The 23,415-nt window shown below is 53.4% G+C and overlaps 3 protein-coding genes and 1 long non-coding RNA gene across 4 annotated transcripts; 2 read left to right on the forward strand and 2 right to left on the reverse strand.

Annotated features, from left to right (window-relative positions):
* Positions 1-1,877: 1,877 nt before the first annotated feature.
* Positions 1,878-2,838, reverse strand: HOXD12 (homeobox D12). The gene is made up of 2 exons (XM_027523365.1): positions 2,268-2,838; positions 1,878-2,116 (listed from the first exon to the last, which is right to left on the reverse strand). The coding sequence occupies exons 1-2, from the start codon at positions 2,836-2,838 to the stop codon at positions 1,878-1,880; spliced, it is 810 nt and encodes a 269-aa protein (XP_027379166.1).
* Positions 2,839-4,953: 2,115 nt separating this feature from the next.
* On the forward strand, positions 4,954-5,851 carry LOC113880798. The gene is made up of 2 exons (XR_003507833.1): positions 4,954-5,122; positions 5,474-5,851. It is a non-coding gene; the product is annotated as an uncharacterized LOC113880798 (long non-coding RNA).
* An 878-nt stretch (positions 5,852-6,729) lies between these two features.
* Positions 6,730-9,729, reverse strand: HOXD13 (homeobox D13). The gene is made up of 2 exons (XM_027523388.1): positions 8,955-9,729; positions 6,730-8,168 (listed from the first exon to the last, which is right to left on the reverse strand). The coding sequence occupies exons 1-2, from the start codon at positions 9,727-9,729 to the stop codon at positions 7,918-7,920; spliced, it is 1,026 nt and encodes a 341-aa protein (XP_027379189.1). The 3' UTR covers positions 6,730-7,917.
* Positions 9,730-17,991: 8,262 nt separating this feature from the next.
* Positions 17,992-22,095, forward strand: EVX2 (even-skipped homeobox 2). Its single transcript, XM_027523404.1, has 3 exons — positions 17,992-18,843; positions 19,741-20,018; positions 21,321-22,095. The coding sequence occupies exons 1-3, from the start codon at positions 18,417-18,419 to the stop codon at positions 22,038-22,040; spliced, it is 1,425 nt and encodes a 474-aa protein (XP_027379205.1). The 5' UTR covers positions 17,992-18,416; the 3' UTR covers positions 22,041-22,095.
* The last annotated feature ends 1,320 nt before the right edge of the window (positions 22,096-23,415 follow it).

Genomic DNA, 23,415 nt, shown 5'->3' on the forward strand with positions numbered 1-23,415 from the left:
ATAGGCTTTTATACACCATTTCCTGACTAACTTGGAAGCCATTTTCTCATTTAATGAACAGTCAAGTCGACACCCATAGTGAAACAGCAACCAGGAAAGAAAAACGAATTTGGTGACCTGAAATACATTAGAAAAGAATCTGAAACATTTTGAAAAACCGACAGCAGTCCTGTGACAGCTTGACTGGGACTTGGATATTTATTTCCACTGAAAACATTTCTGTATATCTGATACATACAAGCTATTGTTTTTGACAAAATAAACAAAACAGGTACAAAAATTATTAGATAGCAGAGAAAATGCAATTCATCTAAACATCAACTGAGGTCAGTTGGGCTGAGGCTCAGGGTGCCCCATGAGGTCCATTCCAGATCTTGTACTGAAAATTCTTGGTCTTTCACTGAGAATAAATCATCATTGTACTTTTGAGAAAAAATCTTCAACTCTTTGGCTGTGGTGCATCTCACTAGAAGAGAGGGAGCTATTTCTCTGAAGGAGGTGGAGAAGGGGCAGAGATGATAGAAGGAGCTTGGGGGGCCCTTAGGGTCACTGAAATCAAGGCAGGACACCCCAACACACCCAGGACATCTCTACCTGGCATTCAGCAACCCCACCCTCCACAGAGCAAGCCTGCCAGGGCCCATAATCTCTCAGGCTCTGCTGGAGCAGGTCAGACATGGCCTCAGAAAGAGTACAGCAGTGGGGCCCCTGGTGAATCTGGTGGGCGGTGAAGAGAATGAGGAGAGAGAACTTCTGCTTCTCTCTGCTTGGTTGAGAGAAGAGAGGGGGCTGAGGATCTGAAGGGCCTCCTTTCTAACCCTCCTGATTTCTGGCTGGTGGGAGAGACTTCACCTCTCCCTGCAGTGGTTCATTACCATAATTCAAGAAAGAAAGACAGAGTGGACACCTTTTCCCACCTCTCCAGGAAAGCCTTATGGACAGGCAGACTCTAAGACCCCCCCCCCTTTCCTGGCTCACTCCCACCTCCCCCTGGATGTTTCCCTTCCTCCTGGTGCAACTCAGCCTCAAAGCCAACTAGGAGCTTGCCTCACCAGAGTTCAGCTCTGGGGGTCCAGTTACAAAGTGGAGGGCCCTAGCATAGGTATGTGTGAGGTTGTGGGAGAAATGGGGATTTTACCAGTCCATCTGGAGATGGCCATTTGCTGTGGAGCCCCAGCCTCCCTCATCCCATCCAAGGGAAGGAAGTGCCCAATCCATTCAGCCCAGCTGGAGGGGCCAGCCCAGCCTGGACTCCAAGGTGTCTCTGGAGTTTGTCTGGCCACCACGCCCCCTTACTCCTTTTTCCTCCTGAAGGTCTAAGGCAGCTACTGTCCTCCCAAGGGAGAATGGTGCCCTTTCCTTCCTCCAGAGTCAAGATCCTGGCTTTGCCACAAGGAGTTTGGCTGCAAAGAGACAGAATTGTGCCGTCAGCCCTTTCTACTCTGCTAGGGAGGTCTTCCTAAATTCAGTTTCACTCTGAGCCCTAGTAAGGTGTCTGCTGGATGCAGAAAGGGCTGGGGAGGAGGAGATAGGAAGACGAATCAGGTGGAAGCAGAAATGCTAGTACAAAGGCGCTAAAGTGAATCTGAGGGATAGTACCCCAGCTAAGAGTTAGGACAGGTGACCCTAGACTTCCACTCTGGAAACCTCAAGGCCGAGGCTGCGACTTCTGCAGGTTTCTCTGAGAAAGGGGGAAAGCAGGGACGCTTAACTGGCCAGGTTTCCAAACAAATCTCCTGCAGGCTTCTGGGGCTGCTGTCTGAGAGGGAGGGTACCTGGAACCAGTGGAGAAGGAGCAGAAGAAAAAGCCCCATCTTCCTTCACGGCCAGGCCTTGAAAAAAAGGCAGGCCCAGCTCGGCCGGGGACACACACGGGGCTAGTACAACGCCAGCGCCTGCTCGCGCAGCACCACGCGCTTCTTCTTCATACGCCGGTTCTGGAACCAAATTTTGACTTGCTGGTCGCTGAGGTTTAGCCTGTTGGACAATTCCTTGCGCTTCTGCCGGTTGATGAATTCGTTGAGAAGGAATTCATTCTCCAGTTCCGCAATCTGCTGCTTTGTGTAGGGTTTCCGCTTCTTTCGGGCCCTCCCCGGGGCCGCCCCCCACGGTAGGCCTGCAACACAGCCCCAACCCAAGTCAGCCCGGCCCGCTCCCAGTTGCCTGCCCGCCCCTGGCGGCTTCCCTCCCTCTACACACTCTCCCCAGCACCCCACCTCCCACCCCGGCCCGGGGAGCTTTGCTCGGGGAGCCTGGCCACCCTTTACCGTCGGGCAGCGAAGGTCGCAGGCAGGAGGCGACGCCCGCCTGCATTGTCATGTTCAAGTTGAGCGGGCCTTTGGCGTCGTCCTTGAAACCGGCGGAGCAGGGTGTCCCCTCGAGAAGGGTTGAAGAGCCCGGCGCGACGCGGCCCATACCCGTGTAGTCGTATTTGGCCGCTTTGAGAGCAGCGGCCGCAGGGGCCAGACTAGACTCCGGGATGAAGGGCGGCCGCGCACGGCCACGCTCCTCCGGCTCCGCGGCCGCGTCGGGAGTATAAAACTTGGCCTGTTCTTCGGATCCGTCCTTGGCGCCCAGGGGCTGCAGGCCGAGAGGCCCAGAGCCAGCCAGGTAGGGCTGGGGAAAGCTGCCGAAGGCGGTGGCACCAGCAGGCTGCGCTGGGGCGCAGGAGGCGGGCGTGGTGGCCCAGGGCAGCGCGCCGCGTGGGTACGAGATAGGGGGAAGTGCGGCCAACTGGCCGCCATTCGGCCGCAGGTTGGAAAAGTAGAAGGAGTCGGGCGACTGCAGATTCAGAAGCGAGCCCACATAGCCCGCTCTGTAGAGACTGCGCTCACACATCTCCAACAAAGGGCTTGGGCTGCGCTCGCAGCAGTATTTAGTTACAACCGGGAATAAGAGGGACAGGCTCAGACGATTGGACGAAACTTCGCCTGCAGGTTCTTCAAAGCCGGTCATTTCAGCACCGCCTACATCCCCCGACCCATTTCCCTCGCCCCCGCCCCCATTCAGGGTATTATGATAACACCCGCAATATTCGATGGCGAAGGACGAGGTTGCCAGGCCGAGCCAAGTCATACTGAGAGAAGATGGAAGCCTCTTTGAGTTTCCTGGACGATTTCAAGAGCTAGGGGGCATTGAGCATCGGGTACCTCTGCCTTAATGTCCCTTGGGACCCTTCTTGGTCTTGACTGACTTTGCACTCCCATTTTCTGCTGGCTACTTGGGTCAGGCTTACTTTTACCAGCTTTCACCTGCAGCTGAGGCCTTTTCCAGTAGGGTGCACTTCCTGGCTTGTCCAGAGAGCCCTTGGTCTGGTAAGGCCATCCTGGGTCTGTAGGCCTTAGCAAAGCTAGTCCTACCCCGTCCCTCCCCACCTCATCCCTCTGTACTGGACTGTGCACAGGTGACCTGGCAGTGAAAACCCAGGGCTGCCTGAGCCCCAGGTCCCAGGCTGCAGGCATAGTTTGCTGATAGAAGAGAAATGCATCACAAATTCTGCCCAAGTTTGGCGCCCAGGAAGGAGGCTTCACATCACTCCTGGTGTGCTTCACCATGGCCCAGCCTTCTGCTCCTAGTACAGTCAGCATCCAGGTCCCTGTAGAGTGCTGGCCTGGGGACCCGGGCTGCTTGATTGGACAATCGTGGCCAAAGGCTACATTCTTTTAGTGGCCAGCAGTTCACCTTGGCGATTACACCCAGCAAACCAGAGTTCCAAGGTGTTCATTCACTCCGTGGCGTGCAGTAGAGCGAGCTCCCCTGACCTGGTGTTGAAGAACAGAAGACCAGAGCCACCGGCCGGGAACAGCGGGGCACACCGAGGCACACCGAGGCCGCGGACTAACTGCGTTCCTCTGCTCCGCGCCTCCAGGGGCGCGCGGGCCGCTGGCGGGTTCGGAGGTCTGGCGAACAGGGAGGCGGGCGGCAGCGCTCCCTTGCTGGGAGCAATGCGGCAGCCCCCGGCCGCAGTTCCTCCGGTCCAGTGTGGCCAGAGGGCTCAGGATCCTCCTTTCTTGCCTCCGGTCCCAAGACCCCCAGCGACCCGCCTCCGCCCCAGCCTGCAGCCCGCCTCGCGGTCCCCGAGCCAAGCTGGAATTGGTTAGACCGCCAGCTCCGGCAAGGAGACCACACAGGCGCCGCCGGAGGGCAAGGCTGACCACCGCGCTGCGACTTTATTGTGTGAGTTATGGCGACCAATTGGGCGGCTCTGGGGAACGCAATCGGCCTCTTCCCCTCGCTCTGGGGCGGGGGTAGGGGGTGGGGATGGGGGTGGGGTGGCAAGTCTGGGCTCCACAGGGCTCCGTCAGAGTTTCCTTAGGAGCTCAGAAACAGAGAAATATTCCATTCCCTTGTCCTTTCGTGGGGGGTGTAGGCACGCGCTGCAACCTCAGTTCCTGGGGACTTAGGGAGCCTAGGCTCTCAGGGATACTCGCCCTGTTTTCGAGGAGCTACAACCTCCCTAAGTCTGAAAGTTCCAGTTCCAAGGGGTGCCTGCAGTCTTTTGTCTTCCTATCTCAGTACCATTTCCAGGTCCAGGGGTGTCTACTTCGGACGCTTAGGCGGATGCTTGCTGCGGTTTGCCCAACGGGACTAGAGGTATAAAGGAATCAAGAGAGAAATAGAAAAGACGAACAACTAGACTCTCTTTTCTCCTTGGCTCAGATGATGCCCAGCTGCCCCACCTCATCTTCTGGGCTTATGATTTCCTAGGTCCAGCAGACAAAGTTGTATGTTAGAGCTGGCAGGCTGGGGACAGGGAGGGAGGGAGTGAAGGAGGGCGGCGAAGTGGGAGGGTGTCAGAGGCTTGGCTGGTGAACTGCAGAATGGGAAAGGAGGATTTGGTCGCGGAGTTACAAGGCGAGCTCTGCCAATGCCGCCTACTGCCCAGGAGATGGCGAGCGAGCTCCACGCCTGGGGAGGCGCCGCCGCACGGTCAAGATCAACAGTGAAGGACGGCTCAGCCGGCCTGGGGTCGCCAGCCTGTGCCGTCACGGCCCGCGGCCAGGCGCGGTCAAGCATCTCGAAACGCCAGAGATGGTAGCGGCAAGACTGGCCGGGACGGCGGAGCCACAGGGATCCGGATGGCTGCCAGAGACTGGGAAGGGTCGCGGCCACCCCTTTGGCGGTAAGTCCCAGCTCCGAAGTCTTCTTCGCCTCTTGGATCGCGCGTAGACGCGGGGGCCTCGATTCTCCACCGGCGGCGCTCGAAACCTGCCAGGTTTTGGAGGCGCTCTGCCGGTGGCCTTTCAGTCTCCACCCGTAGCAAAGGCCTCTCCCCGAAGCTTCCTCCGTTCGCCTCGTGGGTCTCCCTATCAGCCCTCCGGCCGTTGATCGGCTCCGCTCAATTCGGAATATAAAAGGAATGCATATAAATAACAAAGTCTTCATCTGTTATTGATTTAGCCGTCAATTCAAATTCCACTGGAGAGCGTTTGAACGCAGTTTTCACCTTCAGCAATCCTCCTGTTTCTCTTAGGCGGGGAAAATTGACCAGCGAACTACAGATGAAAGGAAAACCTCGAGGCAACCCTCCCTACCATCCACGGCAGGAAACCTGAGAAATGGACCTGGGAGATGGGGTGCGGTTGTGGAGTCTGGAATTTACAAAAAGAAAAGAAGGGGAGAGGAACGACGATGGAGAAGGGAAACAGGCCCATTTTAAATAAAAACACATCTTGTGAGAAAAAGAGAAATATGTTAGTGACTCTAACCGAAGTGGAACGTCAGGACGGTGTGGCCCCATTTTCAGGGGTTATTTCTTATTGAGAGATTGAATCGTGGTCACTTTTCCTATTCTCTCTGTCTCTGCTCCTGTCTGCCTGTCTCTCAATTAAAAAGAAGTTGCCTACTCGCAGTCGGTTGCAAGATATGGGGGGGGGGGGGGGGGGGTGTGAAAATCAAGCCGATGCGGAGAAAACGAAAGTAGCTCTAAACTTTGGGTCTCTGAGTTTTCTCTGGCAGATCCATAGGGAAATTCTCCCACTAGAAGAGTTTACATATTGTGTGAGGTTTTAAACAACTATATTTAACTCGCATACCAAAAAGTTAGCAGCCATTGAAATCATTGAGCCCGGGCGCTAACTACGAGGAGGCATCCAGTTCCTTAGCGGCCATTTCCCTGAGTGGCAAAAAGCCCTCAGAAATAAAGTTCCTAGTGCCTAAAAATTGCGTCTAGAGGTTTAGGGTGTATAATTATGGTTTCAGCCTTCAACTGCTGTATGCAGACTGCCGGGAGAAAGCGATAAGGGATAAGCCTGAAATGTTTCTTTTTCAGTTTCCAAATATGGATATGACTAATTTCAAGACCTTCCTAGAATAGATATTTATAACAGCCTTTCTAGGAAGAAAATCGCCAACCCGAGCACATATATATTATATTGGTTTAAAAAATAAAGCCATTTGAATAAACTGATAATTTTCTTTTCAAAGAGAAGTAGAATTTTATTGGGGACTTTTTTAAAGCTGGTCTGGTAGAAAAATATAATTTTAGACACCACAAATTATATCCTAATTTAAAGATATCACTATTTATGTTAAAGCCACGGAAAAGGAGGGGAAAAGGATGATGGAAGTGCAGAGCCTGGAGGTTTTAGAGACCAGAACTGGTGTTGCATTTCCTTCATCTACAGGGAACCATGGCATTTGGGATAACAAGATTTTATAATAAATAAGAACAGTTTCTAGAGGCAACAAGAGCTTGGAAAAAGAAAACTAATGTATAAAGACTCAGAATAAACAAGAGAGTCCTGTTTATTTGCATCTCCCTAGGAGTAAAAAGTGATTTTTAAATGCCTGAAACACTGCCCATGTGTCTCAGCTCACAGACATTGCATCTACAAAAATAATCTCAGTTGTATAAATATGCAGCACTTTAAAAGTAGTTATTTATCTTCATTTTCAGAGACATCTTTTATTTTTTTCTTCCTGGACTTCAGAGCTCCACATTTCCCACATTTGTTAGATGCTTTAAGCTCCAAAAGAGCCCAATACATTTGTTCGGTCAAGTTCTTCACTGGGTTCTGGATTAAAGTTCCCACCCATGGCCACATCGATTCAAACCTCTTTAAGGGAACTTAGAAGATGGCCTCAATTCTAGCCCCACAAATTGGAGGCCAAGGAGAGGGAATGCACTTATACCATCCATGGGTCACTCTGCGAATTGCAGACATTTAAATATCTCTGTCTAGAGAAATGAAAGCATCCATGAAGACACATTATTTCCAAATTAAAGATTATAAAAGCACAAATCTACAGGGCGTATTGTACACATACAACAGCAAACGACCCAATGTTGGAAAGATTGTCTTCACTCCACTATTGATACAAACCCTATTTAATAAGGCAGCTGCTTTAAAAGCCATCACAGTACCTCCAGCCTCCTGTTTTCAGACTGTCCCAAGGACCCTAGAATACTGCTTGCCCAGAGCTGTTTCCATTTGCCCCAGGGTGACTGCTGAGAGCTAATGATTCAATTACCCAATCACAGGATATGAATGACTGCAAATCCAAATCCTTCTGCCCTAATGGATTATGAAGATAGTAAATGCTGGAAATAGGCATAAAGAGCGATTTAAAAAATAAAACCCTAAAATCAGAATGGCACTTCTGAAATTCATTTGGGGGGATTATTCAAAAATACTTCAAGTCCTTTATACTGGCCTGGAGGGAGAAACAGAACATTAAAAAGTCATAAAAAATAAACCTAGACAAGAGCAAAATCAATAATAAGAAAGAAACAGAAGTACAAAGGTTGGGCAGCAAAAGGTTTTAGAGCCAGATAAGGGGAAAAGAGAAAAACAATTCACAAAATTTGCCATCACTGGCAGGGGATTGGGGGAATTAAATACATATTCAAGTCTTTCCAAAAGTCTTTTGGAGGCAACTGAAAGCATTTAAACTCTGTGGCCAATCTGGCCCACATCAGGAGACAGTGTCTTTGAGCTTGGAGACGATTTTCTTGTCTTTCACTCTTCGGTTCTGAAACCAAATGGTCACTTGTCTCTCAGATAGGTTCGTGGCAGCCGAGATTCGCCGCCGCTTGTCCTTGTTAATGAACTTGTTAACGGCGTACTCGTTCTCCAGTTCTTTGAGCTGCAGTTTGGTGTAGGGCACCCTCTTCTTTCTCCCCCGACGGTAGACACACATGTCTGGCTGATTTAGAGCCACATCCCCTGGTATTTAAAAAACAAAAACAAAAAAAAACAGCACGGGAAAAATTAGATGGGGATATATGGAGCACACCGCTGGGGACTGTGTGTGTAGACTTGGAGAGGGTATAGAGAATGAAGAAAGCCAGGCTGTTTACATTTTATTATTATTTATACAGACATTTTATTTACACATTATTAGAGAAAGATTATTTACACTTCAAAGTGAAGGCCAATTTGATGGATCATCATGGTTTCTTACACCGGCATCTTAACAAGCCTGCGATTTTATGGTGTGGTTGTTGGGGGCTCTCCTAAGGACAGTTTCTGCAAATGCTGGTTGCAAACATACGAACATACATAGACTTAAGAAAAAGCCCAGGCTGTTTGTTCAGACTTTGATTTCTTGTGTTCCTTGGAACTTGTGAGCTCTTGGAAGCTTTAGTGGCATTCTGGGGTATTCATGTCCTTGGAAAGTGGGGCTCAACTTCATGACACCTCTTTGGGGAGGAGGGGCCAAGGCCTGGGCGAAGGGCAGCAAAGACCTTCAACTTTAGGAGAAAAATAGGCCTATGCCCACACACAGGAAGAAAAGGGTTGTAAGAGAGTCAGTTTAATCAAGGGATGAATTTACAGATTTCACACAAACTGTTCCACTGGGTTTAACCGCGGTTGGGGGAGGAGGACAGGCACTCAATTCCCAAGTAGGGGCGCAGACTCCCAGTCTTTTCTTTTCCTTCTTTCTCTCTTCCTCTACCTCCCTCCCTGCATTTCTCCCTCTTGCCCTTTTCCCTTTCCCAACGTCCCTACCTGGAAAGGATGACTTCCAAAAGTGAGAGCCCTGTGGCTGGTCCTTGGCGCAGTACACCTGGCTGTTCCACCCGTTGGCCAGCGTCCAAGACTGGTAGCCTTCCATGGAGATGTACGCCTCGTGCCGAGGCTCCCCGGAGCCGAAGGTAGACACCATGTCGATGTAGCCGGGCACATGCTGGTAGGGACTCGTGTAGCCCTGATAGAAAGACACCTCCTTGGCTCGCGCGGGCACCTCGTTGGCTGGTACGCTGCTGCTTGCCAGGCCCGACACGTCCATGTACTTCTCCACCGGGAAGCCTCCCAGCGAGGCGTGCGGCGACGACTTGAGAGCATTCTGCTGTAAGCCCACGCCGTGCGACATGCGGCAGCTATAGTAGCCGTTGCCGAAGTGGTAGCCGTAACCCAGGGCTGGGGCGCCCGGGGGCGCTGCAGCAGCTGCGCCGGGCGCCGGGCACTCTTTGGCGGAGGGCGCCTCCGGGCGCGCCGCGACCACAGCCGAAGATGACGACGACGAGGCGGAGCCCGCGCGTTCAGAGGTCCCCGGGTATGCGAAGCCTGAGGCCGCCGCCGCGGCCGCGGCCGCTGCGGCCGCCGCGGCCGCAGCGCGCCCAGAGTGTGTGCCGGCGAACACTGGCGCCGAGAGGAAGCCGCGACACTGGCCCGGCGCCGCTGCCGCCACAGAGGAGGAGGAGGACGAGGAGGCCGGGGCCGCCCCGCCGGCCCCGCCGTCCGCCCGCAGCCCGTCCATGTCCCAGCTCGCGGCACGGCTCATGGCCCGGCCCGGCCCGGCCCCGGCCCCGGCCCCGTGCAGGACACCATGGCGCTGCGCGCCTCCTCCCTCTCCTTTCTCTCCTGTTCTCTCGCTCCCGCCCTCTTCCTCTCGCCCTCTCTCCCTCTGAGAGCCTCCCGCCTCCCGCCCGCCCGCCCTCCAACAGGTTAGCTCATCGCGGGACGTTTATAAAAACGAAGTTCAGGTTGGGAGGGGGCCTGGGCCGGTCGGGGGGCCGCCTCCCTCCCCGAGGGCTCCCGCTCGGGGCCGTGCCATTGGCTGCGCGGGGCCACGTGGGAATGGGGGGCGCAGGAGAGCCTGGCTCCCGGCCGGGGCCCGGGACCCACCCACCCAGGCCCCTACCCCTCCCCAGCTCTTGTGCAGCCCACCGCCCCTTTCCGCCCGCCCCCGGACTCAGGCGTTTGCGGCGCAGCCACCCCCACGAGCTGATTGCGCGACCGCCCATCCTGGGCCCTGTCTGCGACCGAGGCGGGCGCCGAGGCCTGCGCCTTGTCTCGGCCACGGCTGTTTTTGCCACCTCTCCTCGGCTTCCTGAGCTGCACAACTAAATGAAGGCAAAGGACAGAGATGATCAGAATGATGTGAAAACAGACGGGTTTTGATCCTGTTGCTTAATGCCTGGGATTAGCTGACCTAGACCCCAAACCCGAGGGAGCTAATTTTCCCTACCTTGCGCGTTGTTACAGGGCGAAGGCTTTTAATGCAAGTTCTCCCAGGCGATCCTCCGAATTAAGACCAATTGAAGCACAACCCCCTCCGCCCCAGTTTGCACACACTGTCCACCCGGAAAATGCCCACGAAGCCGCCCTGCGGGCGGGAGGCAGAGACTTACAAGTAAATCAAGCGGACGAAAGACCGGTCCTCGGAGCGGCGAACCCGAGAAAAGTCCGGAAGCCTGGTCCACGCTATTCGCCTCTACAGTCAAGCCAGCCGGGAGTCGCCTCCTGAGCTGGGCTCCCGAGCCCTCGCTCAGCCTCCCGGGTCCGCAGAAAGCTTCTCTGCCGCCCTCCTGGAAACTTCTGCGCCTCGCCCTGCAGCCGAACTGCCTCATGCATTTTGCAGCCACCACCCACCCCCGCCCGTTACTCACACCAATTAATTGAAAACTTCACTTTCCCAGGGACCTTTGTTTCGCTTTCTTTTCCTAGCTGCCAACTGCAGAGAATCGAGAGGGGCAGATTAAGAGAGTGTTTTTCCCAAGCAAACTTGGGGCTTGTAGTGGGAACAGCCCAAAGCAACAGGGTCTGACTTCGAGGGGGTAGAGCGGGCCCCAGACAGCCCTGCCAGGGTGCGGGGATCACAACCCTGAAGCCTTTTCAACACTTCCTTCCATTACTCGGCCACAGAATCCCAACCCATCATCCACCATCTTAGCCATTGTCTGGTGTGAGTCCTGTGGCAAATTTAAGGATCCACTTTAGAAGCAACGTTACATCTAATGAGCCGAGGATATTGGAGTGTGTGGGAGAGCCCTCAGAGCGAGCCCATTTTGTTCTGTAGGATTAGCTCCCCAGGCCAGCCCATTTCCAAGAAAATCGCTTCCACGAGCCTGTGATTGGTGAGGCCAGCCTGTCACCTAGCCCTGCTGTTTCTGGACCAAGACAGGACCCGGATGGGGCAAGCAAAAGAGCCAGGGAGGCCGTCTTGGGCCTGGTCAGACATCGCAGGGTGGGCTGGTGGTGTTGGGAGTGTTGACACGCAAAACGCAGTAACCATAAAAGGCTCAAATAAAGGGGAAAGTTATGAGAGGGGCGCTGGAAAGGAAAAGCAGGAGACTTGACCTTTTTGAAGTCTTAGACATGTTCATGATCAATTGAGACAGGAGGGGCCTAAGCCTCTGCAGAAAATTGTAGGGACTGTAACTCTGCTGGTGAGAACAATTTTGGCTACTTGAGAGAAGGCAGAAGTTAGCAAGAGAAGCTGGATTTTTTGTTTGTTTGTTTAATACCAGCCAGAGCCAGGTAACAAGGTTGCTGACTTTTTGGAAGAGTTTGGCTAGGGTCTCTTTACCCAACAATATCATTACCAAACCAATCATGGAGGCCGCCCTGAAATGCTCTTATTTTTCCTTTGTATCCTTTTCTTTTTCTCAGAGAGGGAAAACATGTAGATACTTGAAAAAATTTTTTCTGTGACCTCAACAAATTTATCGAAATATTTCTAAAACGTAACTGGAACCAACGAACTTTCAGCCTCTTAAAACTAAATATCACTGTATTTTTGAGTTCTGGAATTTCTGTTCCATTTTTATCTGTTAATACATATTAATGACTGATTATATGCTTAAAAATGAGGAAAATGACATTAAGATGAGAAGGAAGGACTTGTCAAGTTTTTCTGATTTCAGACAGCCCCTCATTTTTGGCTTAATTGTCCATGCAGCAAAGTAATTTGTTCAGGACTGGAAGCAAAGTCTGAATTAATGCTCTGTGAAAGACACTTCTCAATGGTGGCCATGTCTCTAGTTTCCTTGTGGAACTCTGGCAAGACATGGAGTTACTCTACCCATCCTAGCCAGTGGATATTCAGAGACCAGGGAGGTTTTGAACAATAAGCCTAGCCTCTTGCTATTCTGTAGTTGTATTCTCTTCCAGTACAGCTTTCTAGATCCTGGCCCTGGAGGAGGGGATTCCCCTTAGGAAGGAGGTTCTGACTTGATCCTGTGAAGGCCCCCTAAACCCAGCACCCCAGGGCAACTTCTGCTATTAGATCATGGGGCTGTGGTTGAGTACCAGGCAAAGTCAGGGCTGCTCTGTTTATGAACTAAGATGACACACAGTTTACAACTCAGAGTGGTAGGTAGTGGAGGAATTTTGAGGCTGAACTTGCAGAAACATTTCATTTAACTTGTATATCCCGTATACCCTGTATCCAAGCTGATTTTAGGTTTAAACTTCATGGGAAATTTTTTCTTTAGCTGGCCAGGAGCACAGATTGTATGTGTATGTTGAGGGGGTGTATTATGTTGGGGCTTTAACAACAGAAATAGTCTTTGTTACATGAAAATCTTTGCAGTCTCCAAAAACTGATGTGCAGTTATTCACTGAAACCAGTTTTGCCACCTTTCAAGATGGCCCTTCATTGACCAAAGCCCTGCTCTCCTCTCCCACTTGCTCCTTTCCCTCCTTAGCCTGCCCAAACACTCTTTTTTGGGAATTGATGCTGTTCTGGAAGTCACATCCTCTTTTTTCCTCCTTGTGGCTGATATTTCAGATCATGTCCCTGTCCTGGACTGGGGAATGGGTAGATACAGGCTGCAATTTAGATTTATTGAAGAACATAAGTTCCTCCCCTCGCCAAGAAAGCATCGAGCTCAATTAATCACTTAATCGGTGGCCATTACAACAATAACCTCGTCCTAACAGAATGGAGTCGCAGGAACTACTTTGAAAATGTTTTCTTTGATGGCCACACCAGAAAGTGCAGGACACCACCCTAATTAACCTATAAGAAGCCAAAACTGCAGCGTAGAAATAGTCTTAATTCCAAAGTAAAGTCTTAAATCCAGTGGAACAGGCTGGACAGTTCTTGGTTAAGACCAAGTCTGTGCTCTGCCAACTTTGGAGCTAATTTCCCTCTGCAGGCAATACCCAGTTTCACTCAGGCTGGAAATATCGAAAGGATTAAAAACAACAACAAACCCGGGGTAAAGAAAGGGGTCGTTAGCAAAAACGAGACAGCAGAATCCTGAGTTTAGGCACTTTCTGTGTCTGAGATGTATTCCGTTTGAATTTAACAACACAGGCTTTATTAAATGTAAATTGTTTGCAACAACAACAAAAAACCGCTTCAAACCGAAGTGTTATTTGGTGAAATCAGGTTTACCTCCCGCAGGGCGGTGGGCTCCTCCAGTCCTGGAGGGAATTAAGCACAGGGAGAGTCTTCCCTCTCACAGAAGCACTAACCTCACTACGAAGGGGACGCCGCAGCGTGGGTGCAGAGCTGGAGGAAGAACCCGATAACTTGTTGCCCCTCCCCCCCCCCCCCCCCCCCCGCCGCCCGCAGGGCCTGCAAACCATCTTCCCCTGTTTTGTCCGACAACTCAAGGTGTGAGGTTGTCCTTGGAATACTTCTCCAGCAGTATCAGTAACTGAAGTCCAGTAAGTGCTCACTCTGTCGGCCCTTTGAGATGAAAGAAAATAAGTAAGTCTCTCTGTCTCTCCTTCCTCCCCCGCATTCCGCAGAGCCCCGCTGTCCCTGTGGGAAATCCACTTGTGGTCATCGACAGAACGAAGGGATGAAGTGTAGGGAAATGCCTAACCACGAAGGGGCGGGGGTTGGGGTGGGGGGCGGGGAGGAGGAGAAGGGAAGGAGGCGGAAGAGTAAGTGATGCGGCTTAGCGTCCCGGCTGGACCGCGCGCAGTTCCCCAGGTCCGGCGCTAGATGTCCCTGCAAGTTTTCCTGTCGCGTCGGAGGGCGCGCGGGCTTCAGGCAGGCAGCGAGTCGTGTTAGTCCAGGAGTCCAGGGAGAAAATACCCTCCCAGCCCCCACCCAAGGCGGTCCAGTGGGCGCAGGACTGTAGGAGAAAAGAGAAGAAGAAATAGACGCAGCCAGAGAGGCCCGGGAGGGAGAGCGCGAGGCCGGCCTGCAGAGGGACGGCAGCAAAAGTTTGCCAGTAACAGAGTCCGCGCTGGAGTCGCCAGACCCACATCTTTGCTAATAAACCGAAACCCCCGAGCCGTGGCAGCGGCACTAAGCCTAAAGAAAATGTACCCGGAGATCGAAGCCCAGGACCTAGCCGTCCTGCTCTCCCCCTCCACCCAGCGGCCCCTGTCCTGGAGAGGGCTTGCGTCCCGCTGTGGACCTGCCAGTTTTGAGCCCCGTTCGCTAGGAGTCTTCCTCCGAAGTCAGGAGACAGGCCCCAGAGAGGTTTTGGGGGCTCCACGGCATCTCGGGCTCTACGGGTACCCTTCACCCTTCGGACAGCCTGCACACATTTTCATTACCTTCAGTCGTAAGCCAAAAGTGTTTACCACTTCACCTCGCAGGACCCGCCACTGCTCAAGAAACAGATATTTAGTCTGGAGGCCTAACAACAACAACAACAAATTTAGGCCTCTTTCATGTAATTCCTCCTTTGGAGCAAAAAGTGCTTTTCAGTCCTTTTGGAGAAAGCCTTCCTGAACCCTCACCCCCAACGCGTCTTAAAAATTCCTGCCAAACCGTGCGGGCATGGGTTGACTTTTATTTTTGAGTGAGTGAGTCTTGTGCCTTGGTAGTGAGTAGGGAGTCCTGGTGGCCTGGATGGTGTGTCTGAAAACCAGGGGCTTTTGACAGGCCGTACCCAGTCTCAGCCTGGACATTCCAGAGGTGCAAGGTTTGGGCATTTCAATAATAACCCTCAACAGAATTGTGTCAGTCTTCTCACTACCTCTATACAGACTAAATGTTTTTGAGGTAGGCCTATATTTAAAGAAGACACATGCAAAATAAAAGAACCAACCAAAAATGCTGCCCAAAGCTTTATAATACAGTATAGTTTGGATGCGATCAGCGATAACTTAAATCACAAGCAAGTTGTCTAACCTCCATGTAGAAAGGTTCTCATCTCTGAAAAAGGGATAGTAATAGAATCAATTTCTATAGTTGTGAGTTTTAGAGGAGCTAATATATGTAAAAAGCACTTGTAATTTCAGAGTAAAAGCTCCATACAGGTCGGCCAGTATTACTACTACTAGTAAATGTGAAATCTAAATAAATTAAGGGACATTAAATATTGGAATGTTCAGTGTCTCCCATGAAACACTGTCTGCTAAACGGACTTCATGAACAATTATAGGTGTCTTTTAGTGTGAAGAGTTTTCCTGACATGGTATCGAATGTACTTTTCATAATAAACGTGCTAGAATAGCAATATTAGTGTTATTTAAAATGTGCAAAATAGTTTTCAAAACCACTAATAAATGAAGGTGTCGCCAAGAAATGGTGTTCTCCCTTTCCATCAGACTGAGGTACGGTTTGCCACAGGCTTTGGCACTAGAGCCGAAGGGTCCCACAGGAAGGGAAGAAGTTGGAGACCCACCCACGGGGTGAAGGAGAAAGGGGCTGCGACCCAGCCACCCAGCGGCGGTTCCTGCGATTGAAAGTAGCTCACAGCCGCTGAAACCGCTAGGAAAACAGACGGGGGCGCCAAACGACAGCAATAAAGACATTCGTGACTTCCGCTTAAGTCGCTCCTCCGCGGATCCCACCCTCTGCCAGGGCCTTGACCCGCCCACGGACCAGAGCCTGGACCGAAGTGTCCCGTTCAGTCCCCAAAGCTAAGTGGGACTAGGGGGAACACTTCCCAAGTTCCTGGGACAGCCCCCCTCCTCTGGGCGCGGCCTGCCAGAGATTGTGAAACTGGGCACCCGGACTATGGAGCAGGGAAGGAAAGGTGGGGGCATCCGCTCGGCTGAGCTCGGACCACGTTAATGGCCTGAAAGCTAGCGCGAGAAGGGCTCATAGTGCTTGGAATCAGGTGGCCTCTGGGGCAGGGGCCGAGGTGGAAGCGGATGATGTCTTCCTCCGAACTCCCGACTCTCACTTTGCTTCCCACCTCTCACCTCCCCAGCCACCAGGCAGGTGCTCCAGCTTTCCATTTTTCACCTTTGGGGGTAGAATTCCGTTTATAACCTTAAAGAGGTGGGATTGATTTTCGAAGCAAAGCTCGCGTTTAAGTTGGTGCCAAGGGGAACAGGAGAGAAACTTTTGGCATTGACTGTGTGTATAAATGTATATAAATATATTTCACACCTCGTCTCCTCTTACATTCCTGACTCCCCCAATGGGTACAAGGTTAAAAGGAAAGCGCCAACAGAGAGATGGGCAAATAGATCTCGGGTTTGCCCCTAACGCACCCCCTAGGTCCTGGGTGTGGCGGCAGGGAGGAAATGGGGGGGGGGTCTGGGTTGGGGTCTGGGTTGGCGGTAAGGCGGGGATGCAGGACCCGAGACTAGCCCCCAGATTGCCAGGGTCTCTCCGCCTCTTTGGAAGCTCCACAGGCCGATATCCCGGTCTTGTCTGTATCCGCCCTTGTTCCTGCCTGCGGTCGTGGACCTCTCCCCCTGGGCAGCTGGTAGGTGGACTTGTACAGCTAGTTGGGGGTCCGAGCACCGTGGCGCGAAAGCGAGGGAGGAGACGCGCAACGGCCTTGGGTGAAGATTGATCTTCGTTAAAATGGTTGCCTCCAGCGTCATTATGACCATCAAAGTTATCACCAAGAGGCTCAGCCGCCAAGCTCAGGTCGCGAGGAGCAGCGGCAAGGCTAGTCCGCGATTTTTCGCGCGCAGACCCAGCGCAGAGATTATCCGAGGCCACAGGTAAGGGGCTGGGGCGGGAGAAGGGAGGAAGGCGAGAAAGAAGAAGGGCACAGTGGGAAAGAGAGGGCGGGAGGATGGTAGGGAAGGGAACCAAGACTGTTTTTTCTCATCTTTGACCTCGAAATCCAGCGACTTTGCCACAAATAATTCGATGTGAGAAGGGGTTGGGGGAAAGCTGGCAACGTAAAAGTGGAATTGGGGCCGCCCATATGGCGCTGTAAATTGCGACTGTGTTTAAAGTTAGCTGTAGAATTCTGCTATGAAATCGTCCAGCCGAGTTCATTTCCCCCAGGGAAAATGCGTAGGCGAGAAGCCTATCCATCAGCAGGATTATAAAAGTGAAAAACCCGGGACTTCAAGTTCAGAACTCACTCTGCAAACGGTGTTAAAAAATCTGAGAGGACCTAATGATTTCCGTTTGGAGGCGCGGGCCCAACGCACCTCCCCAGCCACGTAGCACTGAAGTGCTTTCAAAACTCTAGGAGATTCTCTCTCTCCCTCTCTCCCTTCTGGGGTGGGAGGAGAGCAGCCAGGCTGAGATGAAGTGGGGAGGGAGAGAACTCGGCGTCCTATTTGTTAAATAAAACACATATTTGGTTCTGAAATTCTAAAGATAAGTAATCCAGACAGGAGCGCAAGGTCTTCTCCTTACGCAACTCTTCCAACATCCTCCCCCTTGTCCCCCCTCCCTCTTGTAAATGTAAAAAAAAAAAAAAAAAAACCCCACTTCCCGACGATCTACTCTGGAAAATCAAAGCATTATCTATTATTTAACACGTATCTATGTCCGAGGAAAAATGAGGAAGGCGCTGCATGATTAGGACCTAAGGGGCAACCCAGCAAACTGAGAGCGTAATGATGCCCCTAAATGAAGGGGGAAATGTGCCGCGGCGCGCTCTATTAATCAGACTGTCAATTTCACCCCCGAGGCCAAACCCCCGGGCGAGCAGAACCGGCTCTGAGCGGGCAAAGGACCGGAGACTTCCTCCTCACTTCTTGTCTCTTCTCGCCTCCTACCTGGATCTATTTGTCTGCTCTGAAGCCGCCTTCATTACCCACTGACAGGAACGTGTATTTATTTGCTTATAAACCTGTTACAATAAATGATTATTCGAACAGCGTCATTCGTACCTTAATGACGAGCGAGCGCTACTTTTTGATGAATGACATCTCGGGCTCGGAAGGATGTATGGGTCATTTTGACCAGTCATTCCCTCGCTCTGGCATCCCACAATTTTTCCGCCTCCCTCCAAAAGAGATAATAATATTTAGAGGCGCTCGCTGGGGCTGAATGAGAATTAGCCCTCGGCGCAGCCCATCATTAGGACGGGACAGCCGGGCCACTGTGACATTTTTTAGAAAGCTGAAATGATGGAAAGAATAAGAAAAGAGATGATTCTGATGGAGAGAGGGCTGCACAGCCCTACGACCGGCAAGAGATTCTCCAATTTGTCCGACTCGGCTGGCAATGCTGTGCTTGAGGCCCTGGAAAATTCGCAGCACCCGGCTCGCCTCAGCCCGCGCCTGCCGTCCGCCCCCCTGCACAGCGCTTTGGGAGACCTCCCTGCCAAGGGCAAATTCGAAATAGACACTTTGTTCAACCTGCAGCACCCGAGCAGCGAAAGCACCGTCTCCTCCGAAATCGCGTCTGCCGCGGAGGGCCGAAAAAAGCCGGGTCATTATTCAGAGGCGGCCGCCGAGGCAGACATGAGCAGCGACGTGGAGGTGGGCTGCTCGGCGCTGCGCTCCCCTGGCGGCCTCGGAGCGGTTCCGCTCAAGGAAAACAATGGCAAAGGTAATCGCGCTGCCCGCGCCGCGCTCTCCAGTCCCATTCTCCCTGTTCCTTCGCTGCCCTGCGGGCCCTTCGTGGTGCCTTTGCCCCTCTCCGACCCTCTGCAGCAAGCTGCACCGAGCTGGTTCGGGCGGGGGCGGGACGCAGGCGTGGGACCGTGCCCTCCGGCTCTGCTCCTTGAGCCTCCCAGAGAGACGCAGGCCTACGGCCTGCCCTCGCTCCTAAGTCGGAGAAAAGGTTTTCCGCTTGCGGGTCTAAACGCCCGTGCGAGCCGATCGACCCCGAGCCATCCACTGAGTCTGTCCGGGGGAAGGGTGCCCTGGGCAGCTGCTCTGAACTCCGCGGCCTCTGAACCCCGAGGCCGAGCGGAGGAAGCATTCTAAATAAGTCAAGGGAGCCTCGCTGGGCACCTTTGGGAGACCCTCTTGGGTCAGCGGGAGAAAGTTGAAAAGTAGAGTTCACCCCTCAATGGTTCCAGTTTGAGTTGTTGCTGTCTTTCGAATCTTGAAATATTTTAAACAAAATTCCAGAGCCAGTCAAAGGAAGGTTAGAGGCCGACAGAAAGCTGCCCTGCGGTCTCCAGATCAAGGAAAATCCAGAGCTTCCCAAACTGAGTTTAGATGTAGGCTTTTTCCCTTGGCCAGTTTTCCTCCTGAGTTGAAATTTTCCAATTATTAAAACAAAACTACCGTCCTTAATTGAGTTCCTATTATTTGGTTATGAAGGGCTCCCCAAACTTTATTGATTCCATTAACGGCAGCAATTTGTAAACATGACAGACCCCATCAATTTAGGCAGCGCCTCGCCTTCCTCTCGTGGCTTCCCCCATCCGCGTGCAGCCTCAGCGCGGGGATCTCGGTCCTACAGTGACTCATGCGCTGCCGGCCGTTTGTTTGGCAGGGTTCGCAGAGAGTGGCTCAGTCGCGGGCACCACGACGTCTGCGACAGGCTCCGGCCTCGGCAGCCTGCATGGAGGCGGCGGCGGCGGCGGCAGCGGCGGGGGCACGGCGCTGGGCGGCTCCGGCTCTGGCGCGGATCAGGTGCGGCGCTACCGCACGGCGTTCACCCGCGAACAGATCGCCCGCCTGGAGAAGGAGTTCTACCGGGAGAACTATGTGTCGCGGCCACGCCGGTGCGAGCTAGCCGCTGCACTCAACCTTCCCGAAACCACTATCAAGGTATTGATTCCAGCACGCGCCTGTTCTAGCCTCCCCCGGGTGTGTGGGTTGATTTTTATTTCTCCTTTTTGGGCGACTAGGTTTAGCTTAGGGCCTGAAAACCCACGGGGAGAGTCACCAAAGGAATTGGCATATTTATTTCTCAGTTGCCGTATCCGAAGGTCTAGCCGGTCTGGCTGACCTGGGAAGGGCTCCGAATGGCGCAGCCCATGCCGAAAATGCTCGCCTCCGCCCAGCGCGTGCTCAGGTGCCCCTAACCCTTCTCCACGGCTCCACTTTCCCCTCGGCGGCAAAGACAGCTGGTCTTTGTTGCTCTGGCACGAACCAGAGGTGAAACTTTTCAATTGCTCTTGATCTTGGAGGTTTATTTTTCACATAAATCGTTACAAAGAGAAAGATAGTGTATTTTTAAAAATCGATGGGGTTGAGAAATAGTTTTCTAAACATTTTTCTCCTGGGCAACGGGAAAGAAAGCAAGCTCCTGGGGGGAGCAACGAAATTGTCCTTATTAACATCTCTTTAGGTGATTAATTTTATTTTACATCCAGGAAAGATAGCCGGGAGGTTGGGCGACTTGGTGAACTCTTCAAGGAGGATCTGGCATTATAAAAAAAGAAAAGAGGAAACTCCATGGGATGGGGAGGAGTGTGAAAGTCTCTCTTCGGTTTGGTCGGGCTTTCTTTAATTTAGAGTTGTGACGAATGATGTCTTCATTAGATACTGTGTTGGGAGGGGTAGAAAAGTCCCCTTCCCAGTTTAAGAGGATGTTGTTCCCGCCATTCATTTGAAGCAAATGATTCCAACAAAATCATCCCTTCAATATCAGAACCGGACCCATGCCCCTCGGGACAATTCCTCACAGCTCAGAGGACTCAAGACCTCACGCGGCGACTTTTTACAAAAGCTGCGGTGGCAGCTTCTCTTCAAAGGAGCCCTAGAATCCTCGTGCAAATCCTGGGATTGAGAGACGGGTGCTCAGCGAGGCCGGGCAACCTGTGGGTGGCGAGAAAGAGAGGAAAGGTTGGGTTGGGACGAGGAAGCGCAGTCTAAAGCTAGAGAATAGAAGCTCCAGGAGCCGCAGCAATCGGACATAGGAAAGAAGATTATTTTCGCTGAGGAGAGTGTGCCTACGGCGCTTCACATTGCCGCTCACACTGTCTCAGCTGTAAGAGAGGACTCGGCCCGGTCGGAGGGGCGTAGGCCAGGCCATTCCGAGGTCTGGGAGGGGCGGGGAGGCCCGGGGCGGGGGCTGGGGCCTCCGGGCGCTCCCTAACTGGGGCCGCGGCGCGACTCTCCCCACAGGTATGGTTCCAGAACCGGCGCATGAAGGACAAGCGGCAGCGTCTGGCCATGTCGTGGCCGCACCCGGCCGACCCCAGCTTCTACACCTACATGATGACGCACGCGGCCGCCACCGGAAGCCTGCCCTACCCCTTCCACTCGCACGTGCCGCTGCACTACTACCCGCACGTGGGTGTCACGGCCGCGGCCGCGGCGGCTGCGGCCTCCGGCGCAGCCGCCGCGGCCTCATCACCCTTCGCCACTTCCATCCGCCCGCTGGACACCTTCCGCGCCCTCTCGCATCCCTACTCGCGCCCCGAGCTGCTGTGCAGCTTCCGTCACCCGGGCCTCTACCAGACGCCGGCGGCTGCCGCCGGGCTCAACAGCGCGGCTTCGGCCGCGGCGGCTGCTGCAGCTGCGGCGGCCGCGGCCTCTTCGGCCGCGGCGGCCGGGGCGCCCCCCAGCGGCGGTTCCGCACCCTGCTCGTGCCTCAGTTGCCACAGCAGTCAGTCGGCCGCAGCCGCCGCTGCCGCCGCCGCCGCCGCTCTGGGCTCCCGGGGTGGCGGCGGGGGCAGCGGGGGTGGCGGCGGCAGCGCAGGGGCCGCCGGGGGCTCGGACTTCGGCTGCAGCGGTGCGGCGCCGCGCTCTGAGAGCGGCTTTCTGCCCTACTCAGCCGCTGTGCTAAGCAAGACCGCCGTGAGCCCTCCGGACCAGAGGGACGAGGCGCCGCTCACCAGATAACTACGTCGCCGCCGCCAGGGGGCTGCGCCCGACGCTCCGAGTGTGCCCCGGGAGTCCCCTGAGCGCCCCCCATGCCCTCTTTGCGCCCACGTGCCCTCTGCGCTCCGCCTGCTGCTGAGGCTCTCGCCAGGGGGCGCCCCGGCGCGGGAGGTCGCAGGGAACTTGCCCCGAGTTGGGGGGAAAGAGCCAGCTCGAAAGCCCGGCTTGCGTCCCCTCAAATTATTTCTATTTTTGTATTTTCTACCCTGCCGCCTCCCCTCCTTTTAAGTGTGTTTCCCGTCGCCCAGACTCCGCTTCCTGCCTCTGTCCCGAGCTCTTGGTCTCCCCAAGACAATCTCCTCGCCCCCGAAACCAGTCCGCTGTGGTCTCGGGCCCAGGCTGAAGCCGTCAGGCCTAGTTTCTCGGCTGAGCCACGTGGCCAAAAGCAACGGAAAACCACCACAAAGAGAGTAGGGAACAGTGTGTGCTTGTGCGGGGGGGGGGGGGGGGGGAGATCCACCCCGTTGTTCCCGCTGCTGCTGTGTTTCTTCCATCCTTTCTTTTATTTTCTTTAAACGAGGGTAGAGGAGGTAGCAGTTTTTCTCTTAGCCTGAGCTTGTTAGGGGCCCTATACGAGGACAGCGGAAGAATGGAGGTCTGAGAAGGCCTAGAGGGCGGATGGAGAGTGCGGGCGGCCGCGGGTGTAGAGAGTGTTTACTGCGTGCAGGGGACAAGGATGTTGGGGCTGTGACCGCGGTCCCGGGAAGGACAAAGCCACGAAGCCGAGATGCGAAGAGGCGCAGTCCCGCCTCCTCTCTCGGCCCACTGCCGGTCTCTCTTCTGATCTTCGGTTTGGGTTGGAGGCGTCTTGCATATTCTTGTGCAAAAAGTAATGGTTAATAAGAGTGGCACAGCCAGACGGAGGAAAGGCAAACGGAGGGATGAGGAGGGCAAGACTGAACGATCTCGTAGTATTTGAAGAATCGTTTTCAGCTTAGTTTTCCAACGACTGGGTTCCACTCCATCTGGGAAATACTTGAATCTCTAGATATATATTATCCTGAAGCATTTACTTAGACACTTTCCTAAGTTCGAACTGTATTCCCTTCACCCCCTTCCCTCCTCGCTTTCCTCTTCCTCGGGTAAAATGGTTCTTGGCTTATTTCTCACGCATGTCTATTGCGCCTTCGCCTCTGCAAAGCCACCGCTGGGTTGCTGAGACCGGCTCTGCCAACCCTGGCTACTGGAGGGGTTTCCTTGAACTTGAAGAAAGGCACATCAAAACACACCGGTGTTAACTGCCACGTCAATTTTGATGCTAATAATGTGCAGATTATGACGAAAATTGCCAATCATGCTCTCTGATGGACCTCCTTTGAATGTGGAATTGGAGAAA

This window comes from Bos indicus x Bos taurus, chromosome 2, assembly GCF_003369695.1.
Source record: "Bos indicus x Bos taurus breed Angus x Brahman F1 hybrid chromosome 2, Bos_hybrid_MaternalHap_v2.0, whole genome shotgun sequence".
In the NCBI taxonomy this organism is placed as follows: domain Eukaryota; kingdom Metazoa; phylum Chordata; class Mammalia; order Artiodactyla; family Bovidae; genus Bos; species Bos indicus x Bos taurus.

Excerpts from the sequence above, each read along its gene's own strand:
- HOXD12 (XM_027523365.1), bottom strand. The coding sequence starts at position 2,838 with ATGTGTGAGCGCAGTCTCTACAGAGCGGGCTATGTGGGCTCGCTTCTG. Across the intron at positions 2,117-2,267 it reads GCGACCTTCGCTGCCCGACG|GCCTACCGTGGGGGGCGGCC; the intron begins GTAAAGGGTGGC and ends GCTGTGTTGCAG.
- EVX2 (XM_027523404.1), top strand. The coding sequence starts at position 18,417 with ATGATGGAAAGAATAAGAAAAGAGATGATTCTGATGGAGAGAGGGCTG. Across the intron at positions 18,844-19,740 it reads CAAGGAAAACAATGGCAAAG|GGTTCGCAGAGAGTGGCTCA; the intron begins GTAATCGCGCTG and ends TTTGTTTGGCAG. Across the intron at positions 20,019-21,320 it reads TTCCCGAAACCACTATCAAG|GTATGGTTCCAGAACCGGCG; the intron begins GTATTGATTCCA and ends CTCTCCCCACAG.
- HOXD13 (XM_027523388.1), bottom strand. The coding sequence starts at position 9,729 with ATGAGCCGTGCCGCGAGCTGGGACATGGACGGGCTGCGGGCGGACGGC. Across the intron at positions 8,169-8,954 it reads TTGGAAGTCATCCTTTCCAG|GGGATGTGGCTCTAAATCAG; the intron begins GTAGGGACGTTG and ends TTTAAATACCAG.